Source organism: Ostrinia furnacalis, unplaced genomic scaffold, assembly GCF_004193835.3.
Source record: "Ostrinia furnacalis isolate ACB-3 unplaced genomic scaffold, ASM419383v2 OfSCF4893, whole genome shotgun sequence".
NCBI classification, from domain to species: domain Eukaryota; kingdom Metazoa; phylum Arthropoda; class Insecta; order Lepidoptera; family Crambidae; genus Ostrinia; species Ostrinia furnacalis.
The window spans coordinates 1-21,164 of record NW_021135132.1 but is presented as its reverse complement, the minus strand read 5'-3'; the positions used below and the strand labels follow the sequence as shown (position 1 = coordinate 21,164).

General features: G+C 34.6%; 4 protein-coding genes across 13 annotated transcripts; 2 read left to right on the top strand and 2 right to left on the bottom strand.

Annotated features, from left to right (window-relative positions):
• Positions 1-7,747: 7,747 nt before the first annotated feature.
• Positions 7,748-10,689, top strand: LOC114360110 (transforming acidic coiled-coil-containing protein 3). 4 transcript variants are annotated; one of them, XM_028314676.1, is made up of 2 exons: positions 7,748-7,880; positions 8,215-10,689. In XM_028314676.1, the coding sequence occupies exon 2, from the start codon at positions 8,286-8,288 to the stop codon at positions 9,243-9,245; it is 960 nt and encodes a 319-aa protein (XP_028170477.1). In that variant the 5' UTR covers positions 7,748-7,880; positions 8,215-8,285; the 3' UTR covers positions 9,246-10,689. The 4 variants fall into 4 exon arrangements, with proteins under 4 accessions (XP_028170477.1, XP_028170475.1, XP_028170476.1 ...); XM_028314674.1 differs by having other exon boundaries at positions 7,748-7,966; XM_028314675.1 differs by having other exon boundaries at positions 7,749-7,945.
• Positions 10,690-10,774: 85 nt separating this feature from the next.
• CLS (cardiolipin synthase) lies at positions 10,775-13,366 on the bottom strand. The gene is made up of 5 exons (XM_028314673.1): positions 12,831-13,366; positions 12,584-12,721; positions 12,283-12,498; positions 11,887-11,982; positions 10,775-11,500 (listed from the first exon to the last, which is right to left on the bottom strand). Exons 1-5 carry the CDS (start codon positions 13,263-13,265, stop codon positions 11,348-11,350), a joined length of 1,038 nt encoding a protein of 345 aa, XP_028170474.1. The 5' UTR covers positions 13,266-13,366; the 3' UTR covers positions 10,775-11,347.
• Positions 13,367-14,008: 642 nt separating this feature from the next.
• LOC114360112 (uncharacterized) lies at positions 14,009-17,274 on the top strand. Of its 5 annotated transcripts, none has more exons than XM_028314685.1 (4): positions 14,009-14,218; positions 14,997-15,081; positions 15,247-16,900; positions 16,970-17,274. In XM_028314685.1, the coding sequence occupies exons 2-4, from the start codon at positions 15,016-15,018 to the stop codon at positions 17,239-17,241; spliced, it is 1,992 nt and encodes a 663-aa protein (XP_028170486.1). In that variant the 5' UTR covers positions 14,009-14,218; positions 14,997-15,015; the 3' UTR covers positions 17,242-17,274. The 5 variants fall into 5 exon arrangements, with proteins under 5 accessions (XP_028170486.1, XP_028170484.1, XP_028170487.1 ...); XM_028314683.1 differs by having other exon boundaries at positions 14,009-14,219; positions 15,002-15,081; XM_028314686.1 differs by having other exon boundaries at positions 14,009-14,223; positions 15,002-15,081; positions 16,973-17,274.
• Positions 17,275-17,500: 226 nt separating this feature from the next.
• On the bottom strand, positions 17,501-19,332 carry LOC114360111 (uncharacterized). Of its 3 annotated transcripts, none has more exons than XR_003656483.1 (4): positions 19,040-19,332; positions 18,547-18,688; positions 18,157-18,378; positions 17,501-17,804 (listed from the first exon to the last, which is right to left on the bottom strand). XR_003656483.1 is itself a non-coding variant. In XM_028314680.1 (4 exons), the coding sequence occupies exons 1-4, from the start codon at positions 19,161-19,163 to the stop codon at positions 17,614-17,616; spliced, it is 675 nt and encodes a 224-aa protein (XP_028170481.1). In that variant the 5' UTR covers positions 19,164-19,332; the 3' UTR covers positions 17,501-17,613. The 3 variants fall into 3 exon arrangements, 2 of the variants coding, with proteins under 2 accessions (XP_028170481.1, XP_028170482.1); XM_028314680.1 differs by having other exon boundaries at positions 18,547-18,684; XM_028314681.1 differs by having other exon boundaries at positions 19,059-19,332.
• Positions 19,333-21,164: the final 1,832 nt, after the last annotated feature.

Genomic DNA, 21,164 nt, shown 5'->3' with positions numbered 1-21,164 from the left:
TGTAGGTTTTGAGACAACTTTTAGGGTGTCAATACAGTGTGAGTCACGTTAAAGTGTACATATGAAAATAGATGAAACTAGACCTATTTTTATCGACAAAAAAGAGGTCAAAATTTTTTTGAGATTTTTTTTTAATTTTTTATAGAATTTTTTTTCTTCCAATTACTTGTTGTAAAGAAAACGTAATAACTTTTAAACTAAGCGGTATATCCTGATAAAATAAAAACAGTAATAATGCAAAATAACAGGCGATACTAAAATAATACATAAAATACACAAAAAAGGCCAACGAATAATAAAAAATGATACTTTTTGAAAAAAAATCTGCTTAAAAATTCGTGTTTTTTTGGTTATTTGATAAATTTCTCCAAAAAATGCCCCTATAACCAGTGGTTTTTATTACTTTCTATTATTCTCTATCGTATTATCTTTGTAAAACCAAAAATTGCATGTCTCTATCCCTATCACAACATTTGCTATTATCGTTTGAACAAAGGCCTGCCACAACATTATTCTCCGCTACAGGTAGAGACAATTTTAATTTTAACTAAAATGCTTATTTTACTTCGAAATATTTTGTTTTTATTTGAAATCTAACTTGTCTTTATCAAAATTACAAATCTAGAGCCATTTTCAGTTTTGTTGTTAACGAAGCGTTGAATGGCGCGCCCGGAGAGGTTTAGTTCAAACGATCATTGCAAACGTTGTGATAGGGATAGAGACATGCAATTTTTGGTTTTACAAAGATAATACGATAGAGAATAATAGAAAGTAATAAAAACCACCGGTTATAAGGGCATATTTTGGAGAACTTTATCAAATAACCAAAAAAACACGAATTTTTAAGCAGATTTTTTTCAAAAAGTATAATTTTTTATTATTTGTTGGCATTTTTTGTGTATTTTATGTATTAGTTTAGTATCGCCTGTTACTTTGCATTATTACTGTTTTTATTTTATCAGGATATACCGCTTAGTTTAATAGTTATTACGTTTTCTTTACAACAAGTAATTGGAAGAAAAAAAATTCTATAAAAAATAAAAAAAAAATCTCAAAAAATTTTTGACCTCTTTTTTGTCGATAAAAATAGGTCTTGTTTCATCTATTTTCATATGTACACTTTAACGTGACTCACACTGTATACACGTATTTACAGACTTACAGCTGGGTATCTCGAATTCCGAGGTGAACTTACTATAATGACTGGACTATCAAGAAACAAAAAAGCACTAGTAATTAAAAGGCAGCCCGAATGCATTGGATTGTTACCATTCGTAACACACCGCGTCACGTAAATGATTTGCATGCCAGTGTTTACGTAAGGGGGGAAATCCGGTGTGCGCGCAATCCGCTCTTTTTCGCGGTTCCGACTTGGTACTGTTTTGTTTATTTCAGACCAAGAATGGGGCTGTTCCCATGCTTTATTTCCACAACTACAACTCTGTGGAGCCAAGATCTAGGTTCTAGGCCGATAAAATAGCCTCATATTTGGTTCGAAGAAAGTAATCTATTAATTGAGGAATGATTAATGATCATTATGTTATGATTATACGAACAATAGCCATCTGAATCAGAGGATTATTTAGTTTGCCTCCATTAGCAGCCAAGTTAGGATAGCTGTAGATCCTGGTCTTTTGGCACTAGTAATAATAAATAGGTAATAGTGGAAAGATGTATCCTGGTACGGGAAATGCAGTGGTGGAAACGACAGTTCAGGGAATTTATCTGTGTACTATAAATATGTCGTCCTTCACCTCAGTTTATGAATGAAATCTATGATTTTTGCAGATAGTCAAAAATCTCAACACCAGACCACGAAGGCTGTCATTGTACATTGGATGATCAAATCATCATGACCTAATGCAGTCGGTAAACAGACAAAATTCACAAACAAATAACGCATTGTCCAAATGCAAACAATAATATCTCTACCACTGGTAGACATATCAGATGCTGAATATCATTTAGCCTATTGTTTTAATTGTTTCTAAGATTTAATCATAAGAGAGTGCAAGAACGTGTAAAACTATTTTTATTTGGTTTGCTTTATGCTTTCACGATTTCTATCAGACTCTTCAGATTACTTTCCCGACAATTTCTTTTTCCTATTCCAAATCACAAAAAAAAAACTGCACGGAGTTTTGATTAATTCAATATAATTGTACAATGTATATTCACTATAATTTGTAATTATGACGACGTTAATTAATTGTTGATTTTACGCGGATTGACGGGTGAGTGATTATTTCTGCAAAACAGCCTGTTTTAAACAGCGGCATTTACATTTTTATCCGACTCTACCTACATCCCAAAAAAATAAGAAAGTTGGTATGTTGGATGTGTTTGAGTGATTGCCTACCACTTTGCCAAGCCTTTCCGGCTACGTAGTGATTGAATGAAACATGAACCTTGCTTGCTAGACAATGAAAGCTGAAAGGCTCTAAGAAATCTCACACACACTCAATCTCTTTCAGTTGCATTAACATAGCCTTCTGTATCTTATTATTCTATGTACTTATTATAGGTTTCTATGTATTTTTATTGTTTGTTTTTTGTTTAAATATTGGTTTTAACCGATGGATGGCACGTCTGCGGTGCCACCACACTTGCGAACTCAAATTGTTAGCTAAATTCTGGTAATACACAATATGGACTGCATGGTAAATATGAAAATCTCGAGAATGCAGCGACGAAGTTTAATAAGAAATAGTTAAAGTTGAACCCTATCGTGATTATGAATAAAATGCTACCTTCACAAAGAGTCAACGTTTAATAGTACTTGTACCCACGCGAGTGCACCTAAAGGCTCGACTAGTAGTGGCAGTCGGTCGTCCAACACCACCCCCAGCATTTGCCCGTTGACCAGCGCTGGACCGCCCACGCCCAACTGCGATCATAGTGGTGGTATTAATCTTTTTATGGCAGTTTTCCACACTTGTCAAACGTATTTGTTGAGACGGTGGACTTTAAAACGGTAGTGAGACATGTAAAGGCCTTACGCCTGTATTCACAAACATCACCGTGAGGTCTCACAGTGCGCGTGGACGCAGAGGATAACACATGAACCAATCACAGAGCTCTATTCAACGCTGTGCGTTCGATTTGCTGTATCACTTAAGCATGCATCGAGTGTGTTCCATATTCCAGAGTAGGTAACTTAGGTTGTTTGTGACGTCACGAGTCACAACATAATGATATGCTTAGTGAGGTCCTATTGCAATGGGCTTTCGCGATAGCGATAAGTGGCACTGTGCAGTACTGTTCGTTCATTTTTAAACAGTGCTAGTGACGTGTCGTTTTGCGTAGATAATGTAGTTTAATCTTCTCTGTTAAAGGCATAAACACAGAATAATAATAAGTACTACGTACAGAAGTTTTACTTCGCNATCAATTGCCGTCAGAACATTTGCATGAGTCTGTCGGTGTACTATAGGTATGTATAGGCAAAAAAATACTTATTTTAGTATTCAGTACTTTGTGGTACCCGCCAAGCGTCTATAGTCATAGTCATAGTCATATATGTTTATTGCATCATGTTGGTACATTTGGATCTATAACCTTATTTAAAAGACTATCAGGTCAATATAACTGTTCGGTACCAAAAATTCAGAGCGCATAGCTGCGGCCCCGATTAATTAACATCCTTCAAGATTCTGAAGGTTTAGGGCGATGCCCTCGTATCATCTCGGCAGTAATGAAATAAGCCAAACTGACACGAATCGAGTCATTTTTGCGTAATCTCATGATCTCTGTCTCCACCTTTTACCCATGGCAGGTCTTAAATAGCTTACTTTTGTCATGAAATAAAGCATTTTAATTAGGGTTCCATAACCCTTGAAAATTATGAGGATTTGGGGCGATGCCCTTATGTCCTCCCGGCAACATTACTTTAATTTTGCCGTGCAAAATAGAATTTCAGACCCTTTTATAGTTATGCGGATTTAGGGCGAAGCCCTCATGTCTACTCGGCAACTTTACTTATTTTCGTTTGCCGTGGAATAAGGCGTTTGGGTTCTATAACTCTTCAAAAATTATGAGGATTTAGGACGATGCCCTCATGTCTTTGAACCGCAAATACAAACGAGCGAGGTTGCTTGGCTCGAAATGTAATGATTTGAGTCCGATTCTCCTTGGGTAATCTCCTATCCCAGAGGGATGAGGGATAACATGAGAGTTTAGAGCGATGCCCTAAGATCTCTCGACGTAAATAAAAATGAGCGAGGTTGCTCGGCTCGAAATGTAGTGATTTGAGTCCGGTTCTCTTTGGGTAATCTCCTATCCCAGTGGGATGAGGGATAACATGAGAGTTTAGAGCGATGCCCTAAGACCTCTCGACGTAAATAAAAATGAGCGAGGTTGCTCGGCTCGAAATGTAATGATTTGAGTCCGATTCTCTTTGGGTAATCTCCTATCCCAGTGGGATGAGGGATAACAAGAGGGTTTGGACCAATGCCTTACTAAGACCTCTCGACGTAAATAAAAATGAGCGGCGTTGCCTGGCTCAATATGAGACTCCTTGAGTGTTTGAGTTTTCTCCTATCCCGGTGGGATGAGGGAGAAAAGGTTCTGGCTCCTGGTTTTTCCCTGTTTGCTCCAAGAGAACTTACCCTCGCTACAGGATTATGCTGCTGCGTTTTGGTTACACTGCCATCTAGCTTGCCGAGTAGCCAGTTTGAGTTTTCCACTGTAGGTATTTAGCATAAGGCGAAATCTCAGATCGATCTGCGGAGCAGAGTTGCGATCGTATTGCTGCCGAAAAATTTTCCAGACGCCGCTAGCATCAAATAAACTGCGTATCAGGCTGAATAGACGATGTTCATCCTTCACCGTTTATTACACAGACTCACTGTTTATCTACACAGTAACAGCATAGCGTTTTCCTGAAATCATAGTTTAAGAAAACCACAAAGGTATTATCATACCTACGTACCGTATCCTAATAGGACAAACTGCACTCTTGGGTTACAAGCCATGCGTTAGACTTCCATAATGGCGGTAGAATAGGTACGTCGGTACGCTACCCTACCTAGTGGAAGTTTTCATACTTTCCCCGGATGCATATTGACAAAGGTAGTTTACCGTTTATTTATTTAGTTGATTTATAAATCAACACAATCCGTCCGATGGAATTCGTATGTCTGAAATGGTATTGGTAAGTTGGTACTTACAGCTTATTGTAGCAAGCAATCACATNAAAGGTAGTTTACCGTTTATTTATTTTGTTGATTTATAAATCAACACAATCCGTCCGATGGAATTCGTATGTCTGAAATGGTATTGGTAAGTTGGTACTTACAGCTTATTGTAGCAAGCAATCACATCTTGCGACTATCACATTACACCACACCATCCTTTGATTTGACCTCTACGCCAACTCTTGCTCCTCTTCTGCACGTGGACATAATATTTCCTCTTTCCTTTTGAAAATAAAGACATCTAACGGAAAACCCTTAGGAACAAACACAGCTAAAAAGGAGTGTTATACCGTTAGGAATGAACATTGCTAAAAAGGAATATTAGTTTTAAAACACATCTAACGAAAACCGTTAGGCACAAACATTGCTAAAAAGGAATGTTAGTTTTAAAACACATCTAACGGAACACGCCGTCAGGTACGAACATTGCTAAGAAGAAAAGTTAGCTTAAAAACATATCTAACGAAAAACCGTTAGAAACAAACATTGCTAAAAAGTAATGTTACTTTTAAAACACGTCTAACGGAATACCGTTAGGTACAAGTATTACTAGAGAAGAAAGATAATTATTTAAAATTACACAGAGTTAGATTGAATGCAATCTACCCCCGAACGGTAACACCGTTGTAAAAATAAATTACACTGCGAAATAAGTAATCACAGTAATTTTTATAAGTTTTCAGCCAGTACATAATAATTTAGAAGTACTTACATTATGATGGTAATATTACCTGAATCACGTCACGACTAGTACCTGTGAGATGGGTCGCGAACTAGCGGAGCTAATTCTACGACCGTCTCGAACGGGAACTAAAACACCAATGGCGAGAATATCGAAACCTAGTTTCGAGCTACCGTTGGTGGCGCTAGTGTCGTTAATTGAGGCGTGCTTAGGCGGTGGGGGACCGGAGCGGAAGTCACGTGGGCAGATTATACGTCAAAACTAGTACTCAAACAGGAAAAGACAGACACTACTCTCATTATAAAGGCTTCGAATAACGGTACAGTACTGTTTAATAACAAATAGGCATGAAGAGATTACAAAATTTTTGCAGCGGCTGACAGCTTTCATAATTTTCTTTGACAGGTGACAATTAAACCATAGACAATTGCCATATGAAAAACACACTTTTCCAATATTTTTGTTTGCCATGAGATTCTGGTAGACCTATACCTACAATTTTATTCACCTACAAGTTTTGTCTCTTTCTATCGCGTGCCTCTGAACTCTTCTTACGCTGTTAGGGTTGCTGTCTAGTAGTGTCTAGTAAAAAAATAATTGATATACTTATTTGTAATGAGGTACGTATGTAGGTAAGTACGCATTAATTATGGAAAACCTTGGGAGAGGCCTTTGTCCAGCAGTGGACGTCATTAATTTGCTGAAACGAACTAACGCATTCTGAGCAGTAGTCATGGTAGGTTAGGTTCCTACATTCCTAAGAATTATTGATTACCTACATGGCCAACATACCTTTCAGCATCTTTGGGAAGCGAAAAAGGAGATAAATCCGGTAGATTTCTTTTTGAATTGAAACACCCGAACACCGCACAATAATATTTCTTTCTCTTTATGTCCATTTTGTAATAATACTTCGATCATAGAATTAGGTACTACAACGCACGCCAGCGTCCTGACGGGTGCGCGCGTGACACTCGACTGATATAATACCCGCCGGCGCGGCGGGGCGCTTCGCTGTAGGTAATTATCGGATGTACCGCGCGGAGTGAGCCAGGCCTGGCTCTAGTACGAACATGGGGCGAACGCGGGGAGATGTGCGGTTGATTGTGAGCGAGAGTCGCATTCCAGCGTGGTGTGCGGTTAACTCGACCGGGTTGTACCTAATGCTTTAGGTCCTCTTGAGTATTTACTTCACACAAAACCTAATTATTATTAACAATTTTTTTCTTTTTCCAGGACTCGAATTTGACCCTACACATGACGAAGATTTCGCCTATGAAATGTATAAAACTGATAAATACATTGTTGGAGTTTAGATTTGCATAGTTTTATGTAGTTGATATAAATAGCTTATTACAAAATAAAATACATTTTATAATTAAGCATGTGTTTTGTTTTATGATTGCCGTGTGATTGAATGAGATTTGTCAATGATCAACTTAACCAACCAATCGGGGTGCAACATAGGGTGCAAACACAAAAGTAGGCACTACAGTACAGGGCACAGTCCTCACCCCTTAAATGTCAAAATGATTTAAATCGTAGAAATTCTGTGCGCTCCATAGCTAGAAATGGATAAACCTACCCAGTTAACAATAAACTTACTAAATAAGTGGGATAGAGGAGGTTACTGGGGGTCTCACTCCCGGTATCATCCGGTATGCCCAAATGCTAGCCTAGGAAGTAAGTGGGTATGGACGGCCGGCGGCCAAAACTCCCATAAATAAATGGCCCAAAAACTTGAACCAAACAAAAAAACAGCACGGTGACGGTTGCTGCAGAACCATTTTACTACTTTGTTAGTTCGCTTACCTTTTTATTTCCGAACGAAATCGACTTTAGTCTGTGGTGACCACAAAAAAAATGTTAATGTCACAAATCACAAATTAAATGTCAAAACCGAAAAAGGCTAAACTGATGTCATCATCGTCGTACATTTAATTAATTAGATGTTTATTTAATTGCTAAAGGCAGATTTAATATGCAGCTGTTGGTTTTTGCAAGTAATTTCAAGTGTTAATGCTATTACTTACACTCGGTGCAGTCCAAGTGGTTCGAGGACATTGCGGTACATTACATTGCCTAATTTGTACGCAACATTCCTTTTTGTTCGAATTCGTTGCACCATGCGTGGGACGTTAAAATTTCATTTATTACGTTCCTTAGCTGCGTGCAGTTCATATTATTACGTACAGTGCGTGTTATTTAGATTTGATATCTATAAATATTTGTGTGTCAACTGACAAAGACCCTGAATGAATTAGTTACCAGTTACTCATAAGTAAGTACATACAATGTAGAAATACAATAATAACAACATAATCTGTTTTTTTTCAGGCAATATCATGTGTTCACTATTGGATGTAAAAGTATAGAGGTTTTTTGAACGGTATAAACTGAACAGTACCATGTCAGGTACGGAGCAGAATATAGTGAACTCAATGCAACAATTGTCTGTGCAACCTGGTATCAGTGGCCCAACCGAGAAACCCACTCAAGTAGTTACACCAGCTGTGAAACCTTCTGCGGCTAAGACAACTCCCGTTAAGGCGAGTACAGTTTCTCCTGCTATTGCAACTATCGACCGCCTCCTCAGCCTCGGTGCTAACATACCGCCCCCACCGCCTGTCATATCTCGTTCCTCAGACATGGACCCACACACAGTAGAACAGCTACGAGCTGTCAAAGAACTGCTAACTGCTCAGGAAGAAGAAGCTCAAAATTTGAGAGATCTGAACCGTGAACTGAGAGACCGGCTTGAAGAATGTGAAACCAAAATAAAGAAACTGACTGAACAAAACGAGGAATATGCTGATAAAGAAAAAGCACTTTCACAGCGGGTCGCTGAAAAAGTAAGAAATAACAAACAAATGAGTGTTGTCATGGAAGAATATGAACGTACCATTTCATCACTTATCGGTGAACGTGAAACTGAAGCAAAAAGATGGACAGAAGAGAGAGGTACGCTGATAAGAGAACGTGATGAAGCTGCTGCACATCTGGCTTCGATGGAACACGCCTTCAATGATGTCCATACAAAATATGAAAGGTGCAAAGTAATTATACAAGGTTACAAAAGTAATGAAGAAACATTAAAACGAACAGTGGAGGAGAATAATGATGCTATACAAAAATTGGAAGCCAGATATGAAACACTTCGACAGCATGCCATGCAGCAACTGAACAAGGCTAATGCTGAGCTTGACTCGGTGAAGAAAGTCCATCAAGCTGAAATTCTGAAGTTAAATGCTATGCTCAAGAAAAGTGAGGTACATGCATCATCATTACAGGAGTCTTTGGCACAGAAAATCAAAGACAATGAAGAGCTCACAGCTATTTGTGATGAATTAATCAACAAGGTTGGTTAAATATTCCTAATTATCCACATATTTTCATTTTCATAACATGCATTTTATATTTGTATGCAGTTAGTTATATAAAAAATGTGTAACATTACTTTGTAATGAATATTCTAAAACATTGAATACATAAGTGTTTAAAAAGATGCTGATGCTGTTACCATTTTTAATTTCAGAAAACCATCCTCTTACATTGTAACATAGTTCTATAAATATTTTGTGCAATCAATGTGTCACTTTTTTATTTTTGTACAATTTTATAATTTAGAATTTAAGTTTTTAACACATTGTGACATTTTGCTGTTGTTTATTTTGTAGCCAATGAGATTTACATTATGTTTGCTTATTATTCTGCGTAACTGGTGCCTAAATTGTTTCTGTTATAATTATGTTATGTAATTTGTGCTAAAAGTTCAGGTTTCTCTTGTTTTGTACCTTGAAAACCAGTTACAAAATATGCATTTGAGATTGTACTCTAATTTATATTTCAAAAGATTGATGTAGAAAGCTTACATGTCCCAAGGGCAGTATTTGTTGAGATTCAAAATGTCTTAGGGATTAGCATAATTATTTTTGTATGGGATATTCATGTTTCCTAATAAATCCTAGCTGCCATAATTCATTTTTAAATCTCTTTCTTTGTATAAATTAATAGTAGGTATGATTATTATGATGTGCTTAAAATTTAATATAGTTATAATCATTCTATGATATGTTATTGTCATGTTTAGAGTTAGATTATTGAGACATCGACATATATTTAGTTATCGCAACACATAGCTGCATTTCTGATTAACAACCCTAGTTCATCTAGTCTTAAATAAATCATATTATTTTATGTTATTCTAACTAACACAATTAATGATACAGATATTATCTTTATAATTAACAAAAAGGAACCAGCTATTCAGCCATTACTAGGAATAGTGATAGAATGACTATTCTAGAGCACTGCATCTGAACACCCCAAGTTGCTTGCCACCCTCTTACCATTTCAATTTATTAAATTGCTTTTTATGCTGTTTTTAGATTTATTGAGATGAGACAGTATACCAAAAATGTATCTGGTACCTAATATTTATGAAAAATAATTTTAATTGGTCATTAGTTTATTAATTTATTAACAACTAACTTAGATACCTACCTAAACCTGAGATTTATACATGTGCCTTTTGGAATCTAACTTTCACCATCCATACAGTCCATAATTTGAGATTAAAAGTGTAGAAATTACTTCTAGGTACAGGAAATATTAATCGAAATTAACACTTAATTAGATTCTAAATTATGTTACAAATGTTAATTCAGTTTTTGATCATATTTTTTTAAATCTTAACTTTACGCCCTGTGGATGAATAACTTACTAAAATTGAATCTAAGTATTCAACATTCCACAATAATATTTTTATATGTTTTTATGTGAAACAAAAATGTTTTGTCCCTTGTGGAATAACGTGAAAAGTATCAAATTGCTTTAATTGGAAATGTACCTCATTTGACTAAAAAGTATTCTTTTTGCTTCTTCATGTAAGATTTGAAAATAATGGCTTATCAGAATAACAATTTTATGAATATATCAGTATATTTTTGTTAGTGTAAGTATAATTTGTAATTATATTACTTTTTTTTAAATTTGTGTACCTTTTCATGTGATGAATTACCTACAATTTATTCATGTGAATAGAATGAATAATAAATTGATTCCATTTGTATGTTTTATATTAATTTATTATATTATGCATGCATGTACCGATAAAATACCCAATTAAATAACACAAGGCCAATGAGTTTCCTCATATTTACTAGGTCACTAGTTAGGTATGAAAATATTGTTTGTTTGGTGAACAACATAAATAAACATGATTGTACTAATTGAGTAATCAATAAATAATTTATTTATATAAAAATAGTGTGTGTTTATGGACTAAAGATAGGGATTGAGTGGGGTTTTCAAATGTCAATTCAAATAAATAAACATTTAATTATTATTTACATTTGTACAGATTTTATTGTTTTCACTAAACCCATGGCTATACAATACAGTTTCTTTTTTGGAAGACTATTGTGTGCGTCTAAATAAAATTGAGAAGAAAATCAAAAAATCACATGGTTTACAATTTTTTCTTCAAAAACTTGTAGGTATCCTTACTGACTAAATAGCTAATTGCAGATACGACTGTAGAGACAGCTGTGATGCCACACAGGGCGTGTAGGGTGGGGTGGTCTACGTATCCAAACACAGGAGATGCTAAGGTTGTGCCAACCTGAAACAAGAAATCCATAGGTACTAATATTAGAAATGCAAAAGTAACTATGTGACCCATTCGAGAGAATGTCTTAAACCAAGATAAAAAAAACTATCCTATGTTGTTCCCTGGGACCAAAAAAAATTATCCCTTTTTTCCATATGTTGAATATCCCAGTGGTTGAAGAGATTCAAATTGACTGAAATTCATAGGTGAAGCTATTATTATGTAATTAAAAGCTAGTCATTAAAAATTGTTAACCATTTTATCTCAATTTGCATTACATTACATCATAGTCTAATTATGCACCATCTTCCAAACTAGTAATAGATAGTGACTTACAAATTAGTTACAGATTTATAGAATACACTACTAATTAATTTTCACAGTAGAAGAATAATTACCAGTAACAGTTGTATGGCTGTGTTGAATTTGCTTATGGTTGTAGGTGCTAGTTGCGCTGTTGCATGTGTTACATCAAAATATCTGCTGAGTGTTCTCTGAAAATATTACACACATTTCTTTACTTTTATCATAGAAATTATGGTAAGTAGTTTACCAATAATGAGTGGGATTTGTTTTCCTGTAAAAAAAGTGAAAAATTTCATGTTCTGTTATTTATAAAAGGTGATCCTTATTAGAATATAGCCAAACAATAATCAATTACATTTATTCAAAATCTCTATTGTACATATAAAGTGAGGTACAAAAGGTGAACTTGTGGCATTCTCTACCAGTTAACTTTTAGGCCAAACAGAAAATTACATCAACAAGATCTAAACGGTTAAATAACAACTTACTGGTGGGGGTAAACTCATGTATCTGATGACGAAACCAGCGGCAACCAGTGCAGCATCTCTACCCACGATGAGGAGAGTCAGGCTCAGTGGTATCAGGTTCTGCCAGGTAAGCGAGACAAAGAGTGTGGCTATGAGCACTTTATCAGCCATGGGGTCGAGAAATGACCCCATTTTTGATGATTGACTCTTCCATGTCCTTGCTATCCATCCATCCAGCTGTAAAAAGGTAAAAAATCAATGTTATATTTTAATACTTAATAACTAAGAAAAATAATGCCTCAAAAATAAGAATGTCACTTACCAAGTCTGTTACTCCAGCAAATACTAATAAACCCATAGCCAATGTATAGTTGTCTTGTAAAATTACATATCCTAAATAAGGAGACATGGCTATTCTTGCAACACATAAAACATTTGGAACAGTAAACACATTTTCCCTCTGGAAAGAAGAAAAAAAGTAAATATTAATAAATGAACTAAACTATGCAGTATAATGTTCTCTTGTGTATTTTATATGAATATAATTTGTTTTCTTTTTAATAACCTACCTCAACAACTTCTTCCAATCTTTCTTTGACCTTAGCTTTTGTTTCTAAAATATCTTTAATTAAATGTTCCTTCTTCACTCTTAATTTTTGACCAGTGACTTCTTTCTGGTGCTTTATGTCTCTTACTATCTCTTCACCTTTTTGCCTTATTCTTTGCTCTGTATCTTTTAATTGTTCTTTCTTGTGCTCAAGAACATCTTTCAATGCTTCAGATTTCTTTTCAAAATTTAGGAATTGTTTCTTACTGTCAGTTGAATATTCCAAGCAAGTGAAGGAAACTAGACTCGTAGGATATTTGGCCAGGAGTCGCTTATTAGAAATAACAGTCATGTACTGGCGAAACCGAATAACATTTTGTACACGACTCCTACTAACCGGATTAGTGAATACTTTGGAGACGTGATACAAAACACCGCTTCTGGAAATAAGCCTCATAACGAAATTTTAGGAAACAATTGGATTTGAAGAAATTTTATAGGTATTAGTAAAAATTTTAAATTGATAAACAAATATTTCGAGTTCAAGAACTCATAACATTTTTCTAACCTAAAAAATAGTTTTTGACAGTTAGAGTATTTTTTTAATTACTTTTACTGCTTGAAAAAAGCAAAGATATTATTAAAAAATAAACTTTTTTAAAAACAAGCTTTTATTCTGAATTTCGAATGCTTGTATCGCGCATGGAATTTATTCCTCTTTTTCTCTGTTCGCTACAAGCTTTCGAAGTTCAGAATAAAAGCTTGTTTTTAAAAAAGTTTATTTTTATTATAATTTTATTTTACACTTTTTAGTTATATCTTAATCTCAGGACCCTGGACATTATCTAACAGTAAAGTGCTTGAAAAGACAAATCCAACGAACCCAAACTCGACGAGTTTCCACCGTTTTGTTTAGGAGTTCCTATGGCCACCTCCCGACTCCATCATCAGACCAGCTCAATGGTACCATAATATTGCATTGTCATCGTACTTACATAAGTATACCAAATTTCAGCTCAATCGGTTGAGGAGAACTGGTCTTAAATTCAGTTGCAAGATTTGTCCCACACATACTAACAAGTGAAGTCAATATAAAGCTTGTAATAATATACAGCTTTTGTATGAATACCCAATTCCCATTTACGCAATACGGTACGAAAACATTTGACTGACAGTGACATAACATATCTGACATGTGACAGACAGCTAATTTGACACAATCTCAGCTGTGGTGATTTTGGTCACTCGCTCGCAGTTTTATTTATTGATACAAAGAATAAAAACATTGCATCTTGAAGCGTACCTATTCTACTCACATATGTTAAATTCGTGATGACAATTGACAAATCTTTAAACTGGACGGAATCCAGCTAGGAGTTGGTTGGACTTCAGTGTTGCTTTACCTGGCACTGTAGTGTAGGTATGTTTTTGTCTTCTACTCTTTTGTAATATCGTTAGGTTCTAAAATTGTATGTCCTAGGTAATTAGATAGATGTTAACAATAGTTTTAGGTTGATCTACAGATAATCCGTTCTTTATCACGATTAGTTTGCCATACAGACTTGTTTAATGTAACTTTGAAGGTAATATGTAAACAAAATAAATAATAATTATTGTCTTACTGTCTGCCAATGTTATTGATGACATTATCATGTGGGTATTGAGGTCGCTAGAATATTTTGTACAGCTTAAATATTTTTAACGTGTGTTCTTATAAAAAACTGTAGTAGTTTTCTGTTCAAAGTCATAGCCAAATGAATAATACCTAAATTAAAAGAACCATAAATGTTATTAATAATTACCATGTTTGAGTTCAAAACAAATTAGAAATCATTTAGCTAAGTCTATGTTCCTGTTAGTAACTGTGCATTGAAAATAAACAATATCATTGACTTCTGACCCAGCTAGGTCAGTAACACATTGGGAGATAACAGTTGACATAATATTCTGTTTGCAGTTACAATGTTTGTGTTGTACTGATTAATCAGTGATAGTAGGAAACTACCAGGAAAAACTGCATAGGTACTTATTAAATATCTAAGGCACTGAATAAAGAAAACCTTGCAATGGGTCTTTTGTTAAAAGTTTATAAACTACCTATTTTCATTTTTGTAAAAGAATTAAGTCTGTTATTTATAGCATAATATAAATAAGTTTTCATCATAAGGTTCATATTACTATATGGTGTTGTAGGTGCCAAATACAACATGAAGGAGGAAGAGTTGCAGTATATGTTGCGTCTCCTTGATGACCCCTCTGAGGATATATACGAGGTAAGTGATTCTACTGCTATTAAATTTTGTGTGGGTGTATGTACTCGTAATTGTACTCTGTGTCATTGTGCTTAATTGATGGTAATTTTTAAACATTGCTATTTAAGTTGGAAAATGTTTGAAACTACAATCATATTTTAATAGTATATTTATTTTATATTTCAGGAGATCTTAAAATACTATGAAGATACAGAACAATCTAAAAAACAAGCAGATCTATCCAACCAAACATTAGACTTTCTTAAACTCAGCCTAAAAAGCAACCCTGTGACAACATCTTCAGTTTTGAACTACATACAAGAATTTTCCAAAAATGATGGGAACACAGAAAAAATTCAGGATATTTACTTAGAAGTATTAAAAAATGAACTTGCAGAGAACAACTGCTCTGAGAAGTTAATTTGTTTGATATCTCTAGTCAGATGGACACAAATGTATTTGAACCAATTTATACAGCACATACTAACACCTTTGTGTGAAGATTCTTTCAGACAGTATAGAAAGCAAATACTGTTAAGCCTCATACCACATGATAGGCCTGAATTACTATGGATTTCTTCTGATGTTATGCAAAAGAATGAACCACAAAGAGAGTTCAAGTTAACACCAGAGTACATGCTTGAGCTGTGTTATCAGGACAAGACACATTGGTTACTGAAAGCTGCTGAAGTGTACAAGCATCAACTCCATGACATGGAAAATGTTACTTTCAAAATTAACAATTTCACCAAACAAATACTCATCATGGTACTCATTGATCTCACCAATAGCGCCGAAACATATGATTTATCATCACTTGTCCATCAGTTGACAAATATATTTTCTATACTGGACACATACACCACAGCAGATGAGCAGTTGCAGTTTTATTTAACTGAAATAAAGAGAGAACTAACTGTGATAAAGTTTTGCTTGGAAAATAATTGTAAAATAATGACTACATCTATATTTAGTCAAGTTTTGCAGCAGAGCACATTGACTGTGATATCCCAAGTGTGCAGGCTCTCTAAAGTCGACAGATACAAGGTGTCAAGGCTTCTAAATACCAACATTGACTTCATGTCTGAGCTCAACACTTTGAGTGGCAAATCTAATATAGGGATTCAGAATGAAAATGTAAATTGGGATGTCCTCACTTATAACAGCTACTGTGCAATAACCAAGATAATAGATGTCGTTCTAAATTCTTCTGAGGGGGCAGAAGACCCTCAAGAAACAACATCCAGTTTGGAAGAAATCAAACGTTTGGTCTTGTCCATACAACCTTTACAATATTGCATTGAAGTGATAGAAAATATATTTTCATGTCTATTCTTGAGATATGAATATTTTTCATGTTATGAACACACCCAGGAATACCCGTGCGGTACACACTCTGAGTGTTCTTACTTTTATTCTAAGAAGCAAAGCAAGAGCCTCAAGAGTCCAAACACGAACAATGCTGGCTTCATGTGTAATGCTTTGACTACACAAATTGTCCTAAATACATTGAAGTTATGTTTGGAGAAGCTAGAAGCTGATAACAAAATTGATGAGCTGGATAATTCTGTCACCACAAGATTCAGGAACCTTGTGAGGGTTGTCAACCACTCAATATGGAAACTGCAGCTGGTATCAACATTATCTCCCGACACAAACCCACTGCAGTTGAAGCTTTGTTTGGACTATGTAGAGGTTGACGAAAGCAGTGAAGACGACGACCGTGAGTTTGAATTTAAGACCTTGAGAAAAAAACCAAGGCCAAGAAAGAGGCATACAATCTCCAAACATGATTCTGAGCATGTAATGCTAGCATCCACAATATCAGCTAATGATGATGGTAACTTTGTTCAATCCTCTATTGAATAAAAGTTTAGTGACAACATTTTAATTTTGAATTACTTTTCAGCAGTACTTTCTACAAAAAGCAGCAGTATTGACTTCATCTCCATAATGCTGGCGAAACCCAATTGTTTGGTGGCTTTAGCTCTCTACAACAACGACTTTTCAAAGGCAAATCAGATTTTAGAGGTAAGGATGTTATTTATTAACAGTCCATATTTATTATTCATTGCAATATTCCATCTTGCTGATTGCTTGCATTTTTTAAATATTTATTTTTTCTTAGTTCCCTGTTTTCACTTGCCAATATTCACTTGCTATATGCCACATTTCACTTGAATAAAGATTTTGACGATTGCTTTATAAAGAAACCAACAGATAGCAATATAACATTAACAATACACCTATATTGTTTTATTATAATCAATAAGTAGGTATGTATTCAAATCACCTTTTATCTTAAATACAGTTGTTTTGTCTTGATGATAACCTTGTCTACTTGTTATCTCGTTTAAAAATATGTCTAGATCGACATATTTTTAACATGTATAGATAGATATCTAGATCTAAAAATAACTGAAAAACGTAGAATTCCGACAATGATATATTTTTGAGATACATAATAACAAAGTTACAATTATTATCTGTTAGACATCTTCACTGAAACAAAAAAACGTCTAAGTTTTTGAAAAAATATTTTTATTGTTATCGTCATATGGTTCTTATTAGATGCTCAAACTCTTCATAGGCATCTCTCTCATTTTTCGTGGGTTCGTAAAGTACTTCATGTCCTTTTGTAGTTTTTAGTAATCCCGGCGGGTTCGTTATAAAGTAACTTTTGGCTTCCGCAATAGTTTGGTGTGGTTTGAAAATTCTACAGAAAAAACAGCAGCAACATAAACCTGAAATTTGAGAGCTTTAAAATTAATGATTATTTAACATTCCGATGTGATATCGGCTCAGAAATTCAATCTGAAATCGAACCGTTAGGTATGTGGGACGATGTTTAAAATATGTGGCCGATAGCCAAATTGTCGCGAGTATTTAGACAAAGCAACTCAGTCTGAAATCATTTAATTGTAAATAAAATGCAAAATAAGATTGGTATAAAATATAAAAATTTCAATTCCGAAGAAATACGAACCCAAAAAAAAAGTTAGAAGTACAAATTCGTGCATGTTTGTTGTTGTCGGGTGCAATTTTATACAGGCTCAAAAAGTAAAATGACATAGATGTTAAAAATTATAAAATTACCTTTCATGCACCATAAAGGAATAGCTAATACAATGTATAATATGAACCAAACTCTGATTATCGTCCACAGTCGGCCCACAAATACATTTAGCGGTTGTTTTCGGTTGTAGTAATCTACGAACAGACATTTGATCGCATTTATACCAATATCTTCCTGTGAGCAATTTTTATTTTTGATATTCATAAATTTTCGCATGTTATTTGCAAAGCTAGATTCAGCATCTGTAAAAATATTGCAGTGTATCAATGAGACCTATCACCAAGGCAATAGGTGATAATTTGCTTGCACCAAAATGTACTTATGTCATTTTGCTTCATTAGCAATGTAATAGCAGCATCTCGAAGTACATAAAAATACTGGAGTAGTAAAAACGTTTAAGTAAAACACACCTTTGCCAAATATACGATAGCTTTTGTTTTCTTTAGATTCATTCAAAGATTCTTCGTAATATTCATCCAAGAGGTGTTCGTAGTCGTAATCATTATCTGTATTACCATTTAATGTTCTTTTGTGAGTTGAGTCACTGGCTAGCTAAAACAAAAGAATATAATATGGAGTTATTTGTATAAACTAAAGTAAATTGGAACAGTGTACTATGCTGATGAGTAATGCCACCAATACACGAATGGCTCGCGAATTGGACCAATCGCGCCTAAACGAGTTTTACCTAAAATACGGTGTACGTGTAACAAATAACCTTGTACGCTCATTCGTATTTCGTCTATTTGAATTTTGCCGTTACTGGCCGTTTACATAGTGAGAAATTTCTCATGTCATAGAAATCTTTGGTTTCTTGAAGCGTGAAATGTAGCTAGCATGAAAACTTGTATGCCAAAACAACCGTGAAACGCGGTTAAAACGCAAATCTAGAACAAAGAATACCTTTCTTCGTTTCGGTCACCTTATCTTTCCATATGTTGTAACTTAAATCATTCCTAGATGCCTTCAATACAGCGCTGTGTACGGCTGCTAGATCTATCGTCCATATTATTATGTAAAATATCATCTAATGTAACAAAACATAGTTGTTACCTATGTTAACTTTCTTGAGTATTTGCGAGTTGGAATTTTATCAACAAACTGAGTGTGGGTTTATTGATAATGTCAACATCAGTCAAATCAAAGTCATAGATAACTTTATAATAGTTTCTAACTCTACCTTATCGGTTAAGGCCGGGTAACAGAGAAAATGGCGAAAATGAGGTTTTCATTTTTCATTTTTGAGGTACTAAACAGTAAAATAAAAGGCTAAATTTTTTTTTGGGCATAGTTGAGGATATTTTCTAGGGCTATTAACGGATGGAAACACGATTTGATGAAGTTGACTCGATAGAATAAATTCCCAAAGTTACCTCTATTCGTTTTCTAATAATGGTTTTATTTTTAAAATAAGCGATTTGAGATTCTGAATCTTTTACTAAACTAAAGTTCAGAAATAACTTGAGGGCTTTTAACGGATGAAATTTTTATATTGCGTCTTATTTAGTTACTATGTTAAAAAATGTGGAAAAAATCGCCCATGACGGCTTGGACAATCTCAATCAGTCGCGCGGTGGCGCTTACGGAGGACGGACGCGTGCCAGTTTTTTGGCCGTGACAGTTCTCGATTTGTCAATATTTTTGACAATGATGACTTTGATGAGTCACAGTATAATAATACCAGTGTTACTGGAGAAAGCTAAAATTTTTGATAATTAAGAATTCTGAATTTTGTCTACCTATTGAAATTTAAATCGTTGGCATCCTTTTAAACTAAGACTCTACTCATGATACATTCCTCAAATATGAGACAAAACCAATGAGTTAAAATTACATTTTAATAGTACCTACATACAATCGTCTTCACTCTTTAGAAGAGCACACTGACACAAATAAATAATAAAAAATTAGGTCAGTGGGTCAAATATAGGGGCAGCTGCACGTCACTGAAAGACGATTCTGTTTACTCGGCATCTGGGCTGGAGAACATGAATCCTTGCTTACAGATGCAGATGTAAATAGAGTTATAATTGGACAAATTTTACATGAAATGTTTAACAGAACTCAGTTAAAAGACACATACATGGAATACCAATAAGGTTGCGGAGGGAAAGCTACCTATTATAAACTAGCGGCCGCCCGCGACTTCGTTCGCGTGGACCTCGTTTTACCCCCGTTAGATATGATGTTTTACCTCATTTTACCCATGTTGATAGATGGCGTTTCACGGTTTCCCCCGAATGAATATTTACGAACGTCATACCGTAGTTTGTCCAGTGCTGTAGATTTTAACCAATGACGATAGATGGCGCTTTTAGACACGTCTTATTTATTTATTGAAATTTATTTGCCACATATCGTCATAATGTTAATCTGGGTTATAAACAATAATACTGTAAAGTTTCAACAAAATCCGTTCAGTAGTTTTTGCGTGAAAGAGTAACAAACATCCAGACATCATGACATCCAGACATCCAAACTTTCGCCTTTATAATATTAGTAGGATATTTCACAATCCAAACTAATATTTACTATTTAGCATTTACTTACAGTAAATATTAGTTTGGATCGTGAAATATTTAAAATAAAAAAAAGAATAAAACAAAATAGGGTTTCAATAATAATAATAATAATAAAGTTTGTGTGTTTGTATATTTGTTAAATTGTAAGGGGTAATCTAGTATCTAGTAATATTGCGGCTATTATCGTACACGCTTTTTCATGTACAAATTTTCTTGTTTCCAATAAATAAATTTTGAATTTGAATTTTGAATTTGAATTTTGAAAATCTCGGGATCTACTGAACTGATTTTAAAAAATCTTTCACCAATAGAAAGCCACATTATTATCATTCTGAGTGTAATAGGTTATATAAAAACCAAAAAATTCCACGCGGACGAAGCGGCGGGCGGAAAGCTAGTTTATTTATAATTATGTAAGAGCATAATTATTAAAGTCGAAGTCAAACATTCTTTATTTGTGTGGACCTATATTAACGAGAGATTACAAGAGATTACAAGGCGTCAAA

Excerpts from the sequence above, each read along its gene's own strand:
- LOC114360110 (XM_028314676.1), top strand. The coding sequence starts at position 8,286 with ATGTCAGGTACGGAGCAGAATATAGTGAACTCAATGCAACAATTGTCT.
- CLS (XM_028314673.1), bottom strand. The coding sequence starts at position 13,265 with ATGAGGCTTATTTCCAGAAGCGGTGTTTTGTATCACGTCTCCAAAGTA. Across the intron at positions 12,722-12,830 it reads GATTGGAAGAAGTTGTTGAG|AGGGAAAATGTGTTTACTGT; the intron begins GTAGGTTATTAA and ends TCTTCTTTCCAG. Across the intron at positions 12,499-12,583 it reads TTGCTGGAGTAACAGACTTG|CTGGATGGATGGATAGCAAG; the intron begins GTAAGTGACATT and ends ACCTTTTTACAG.
- LOC114360112 (XM_028314685.1), top strand. The coding sequence starts at position 15,016 with ATGAAGGAGGAAGAGTTGCAGTATATGTTGCGTCTCCTTGATGACCCC. Across the intron at positions 15,082-15,246 it reads CCTCTGAGGATATATACGAG|GAGATCTTAAAATACTATGA; the intron begins GTAAGTGATTCT and ends TTTATATTTCAG. Across the intron at positions 16,901-16,969 it reads AATATCAGCTAATGATGATG|CAGTACTTTCTACAAAAAGC; the intron begins GTAACTTTGTTC and ends ATTACTTTTCAG.
- LOC114360111 (XM_028314680.1), bottom strand. The coding sequence starts at position 19,163 with ATGATATTTTACATAATAATATGGACGATAGATCTAGCAGCCGTACAC. Across the intron at positions 18,685-19,039 it reads GGTGACCGAAACGAAGAAAG|CCAGTGACTCAACTCACAAA; the intron begins GTATTCTTTGTT and ends TGTTTTAGCTAG. Across the intron at positions 18,379-18,546 it reads CTATCGTATATTTGGCAAAG|ATGCTGAATCTAGCTTTGCA; the intron begins GTGTGTTTTACT and ends ATATTTTTACAG.